At 34.5% G+C, this 3,618-nt stretch overlaps 1 protein-coding gene across 3 annotated transcripts; it reads right to left on the bottom strand.

Annotated features, from left to right (window-relative positions):
• Positions 1–278: 278 nt before the first annotated feature.
• Positions 279–3,104, bottom strand: LOC107470188 (uncharacterized). Of its 3 annotated transcripts, none has more exons than XM_016089575.3 (2): positions 2,345–3,104; positions 279–645 (listed from the first exon to the last, which is right to left on the bottom strand). In XM_016089575.3, the coding sequence occupies exons 1-2, from the start codon at positions 2,729–2,731 to the stop codon at positions 628–630; spliced, it is 405 nt and encodes a 134-aa protein (XP_015945061.1). In that variant the 5' UTR covers positions 2,732–3,104; the 3' UTR covers positions 279–627. The 3 variants fall into 3 exon arrangements, with proteins under 3 accessions (XP_015945061.1, XP_052111064.1, XP_020988746.1); XM_052255104.1 differs by having other exon boundaries at positions 2,398–3,104; XM_021133087.2 differs by having other exon boundaries at positions 2,417–3,104.
• Positions 3,105–3,618: the final 514 nt, after the last annotated feature.

Genomic DNA, 3,618 nt, shown 5'->3' with positions numbered 1-3,618 from the left:
ATAGAAACTAAAGAATTAAATAACTTTAACATGTGCAACTAGAATAACAGTAACTGAATTCAAAGATCATTAGATTGTGATTATAAAAATTATAACATCCTACCACATAGAGTTTTACGCCTAGGATAAAAATCAAAGGTGGTGAGGCGCTATGACCTCTAAAAATAAAATATATACATATATAATGATGATAATATAGCTAAGAGTCTTGAAAGAAAATGGTACGATCAAAACAAATTGAAGATGCAATGCTCATGAAAAACGATAAGATGGAAAGCTTATACAAAAAATCAAAAGATAGATATATATAGAGTTCTAACGAATAAATATAATCAAGCTTTAGACTCGACCTGTGAAGTCATGGCCGACTAGAATGTGTGTGTGTAGACTCGACCTGCGAAGCTATAGCCGACTAGAATATGTGTGCGCATGCGCGCGTGTGTACAGAAACAATCCTCAAAACATAAACATAAAAGTCCTATTTCTCCAAAATAATCTTCTAAGAGGGATATACAACATAAAGTATAAAAGTGGAGAACAAACTACATAAACTAAAAAACAAAATAAGTCCCAAAAGATAAGTCTTCGCTTCTAAGAAAGCAAATCCAGCACGCTCAGTGAGACGCATCAATGCACGTCCTGCATCTGAAAAGTAACAACATGTATGGAATGAGAATCGGAGGTTCTTAGTACGGTAAAAGTGCCCACATAGATAATATATAAGATCTCGAAAAAATCAGAGGCATTCCTAGAACTTTGACACTCAGATTAATCTTAAAACTTATTCTAAACCAGAAATATCAATAATATTTCTAATGGGTTCTAATTCTAATCTAACTCTTCACCTCAATCTCCTTCAAACCTCCAAATCGCCGGGTGGAACAACCCTCATCACACCTCCACCATATAAAGGGCCTCTCAAGGTCAAATACATACAAAGCATACAAGTAATACATAATTAACAAAACAAAAACAACATTTAGGTCATGTAGCATATAGCCATATATAAACAATTAAGCAAACCAAAGTATGCATACTCAAACAAACTATACAAATGCACATGATGTATGTCTGTCTTATGACCGATGATATCATTTGTCGGTTATCCAGCTAAACCCGATATGTTCGGTAGCAAACTCTGGACAGTCCCAGCAGTGTGAAGCTCAAAGCATATGCATATATATAAATAATCAATCATCTATCGTGCGGATGGGTCAAAGAAATCTTAAATCTCAATTTGGAACCAGTGGGACGAGTCACTGCGTTTGCCTAGGGAGACTAAGATCAATAATAAATATCATCCTGGAGCAAGTGGGATGACCACTGCATTTACCCAAGAAGCTTATAGTCATCTCAACCTGGAGCCAGTCAAATAGAAAAGATCAAAGCAAAAGATGCTAAAAAAATTAGAAGGTTGAAAAGAGCACTTATTAAATTAGACAAGTAAAATTTTTTTTTATCAAAACGATAATGTAGCTTATCTCATCATATACGATGAATGTTATAAAATTTTAAAATTTTTTTTACAAAAAGTTGGGAGTCAAAATTGTCAAATTTTGGTGAGCTAATCCAAAAAAGGATAGAGACATTCATTAAAAATATTAGAATAAAATAAATTAGAATAAACATAATTGAGGATTAGAGTTCAAAAATTTAGAATGCTAAAATTTAGCGAATTTAGTGAAGTAAGCTTGTAGAATGATAAATAACTTCAAAATCATTTGGATAAAAATTTTAAAGACAATATATTTGTCGGAGAGTAGCTTTCGGGAGGCCTAAGAAAGCCAATAAATTAGGTTAACTTTGGGCCCAACACCCTTCGTTCATATATTAATTTACAGCAAGCACCATCCTATAGTATAGGGACAACTCACTGAGCGCTTCCCTCCATATTTTGGCCTTTTTATGTTTGGAAGGGAACAAAAATGGAATAAAATATGCTCTAGAAGCTTAGATAACTTTGTAAATGATTCTTATTATCTTTTATTTTAGCGCAACTATTATATTATGCTATTAATTATTAACCAATGAGAATTACCAATAATTTTAATAAAAAATAAAATGTTGTTACGAGTCCCAAAGAAGGAAGATCAATATTTGTGAATTCAATACAAACAACGAGGCACAAAATGCACAGAAAGGCTGGAAGAACTCTAATGTAATTCAACTAGATTAAAAAGTTACTATATATATTCGTTCTTTTGTGGTCAGGGAAGCAAAGAAAACAAACCCAACTCAGAAGAGGAAGAATAAGGAAAGCGCATAATGAAACCCTCGAAAACAAAGCTCAAAACACAGAGGGTTTGTATTGTATGTATATCAGTTAGAAAAGGCTAAAGAATACCGAGAAAGCCAACACAATGAGCCACACGATATGCACAAGAAGAAGTGCTTGACCAGATAGAGGAGTCGATACCCCATTCCCAACTTCACAGAATCCCATTTTCGCAACCTTAGCGCCGGCGCACTCCGCCTCCGCACACCCACACCAGTACGTCACGCCGTCCACGCCGCAAACCGGGTCCGTACGGAAGCATTTCACGGGGCACGATGCCGGCGGCGATGATGATGATGCTGCGTTGGGGCACAGGTTCTGTCGTTCGCTGGCGTCATCCGAAGATAACCGGAGATATGGCGTGGAGGATTTTCCGTCGGCTAAGACCATTGTGACGAGGCAGAGGAGGGCAAGAACAGTGATCATTGCAACTGGAGAAAGAATCTTTGTGGCCATGGCTTCTGGGGGAAGGAAAAAAACAAAAGGCGAGCTTGCCGGTGAAGCTCGCCTGCGAATTTGATTAACCCAATGGGGTGGTTTTTCTTTTTCTTGAATTGAGGCTTTTGTATTTCAGGAGGAATAACCGATTACGAGAGAGAAACGGTAAAGAAGGAATCTTTGTGAGATAAAGGGTAATTGGGTGTTTGCTTGGAAGATGTATTGAGAGGTGAGAATGGCAGTGAGTGAAGAATGCCCTGCGAAAAACGAGAAATGGAGAAATGTTGGAAATTCTGGATTCTAGTTGGGTGGATTACTGAATTCTTGTTGGTACCGTTAAGCTATCTATCCTTTTCTTTCTCTGCACTTGCACCTCTCTTTTCTAACGTCTTTTTACATTAGCTTTTATATTGCTTAGCAAGGCACTTTGACTATTATATTTAATATGTACTATATGTTTGTGGTATTTTTTTTTTTTTTGGTGACACTATATGTTTCTGGTATGTGTACTAAAAAGTCGAAATGATCATGGGATCATATAATTAGAATGGCAAAAAATGGTATTTACAAAGATATTTCAATACTCAAATTAAAATAGATCTAAAAGATATAAAATGTGTGAAATAAATGATAACAAGATATTAATGGATAGAGATATAAAATTTTGTGTTCTTATATTCTGTTTAGTAATAAATTAGAATAAATTATGAAAATTTAATTTATTTTATTTTTTTTAATTCAAAAAATTTGAAATGAAAAATATAACAATAAAAAATATAATTATAAAAAATTAACAAGAATAATGAAAGAAAAAATAAAAAATAAGTTCTGTCCTTTGTTAATGTCTCTGTATCTTTCCCGTCAACATGAATACAAAATACACTAATTTAGTATCTCTGTACATA

This window comes from Arachis duranensis, chromosome 10 (assembly GCF_000817695.3).
Source record: "Arachis duranensis cultivar V14167 chromosome 10, aradu.V14167.gnm2.J7QH, whole genome shotgun sequence".
Classification (NCBI taxonomy): domain Eukaryota; kingdom Viridiplantae; phylum Streptophyta; class Magnoliopsida; order Fabales; family Fabaceae; genus Arachis; species Arachis duranensis.
Note: the sequence above shows the minus strand (reverse complement) of the source record. Positions and strands in the feature narration are given on the sequence as shown.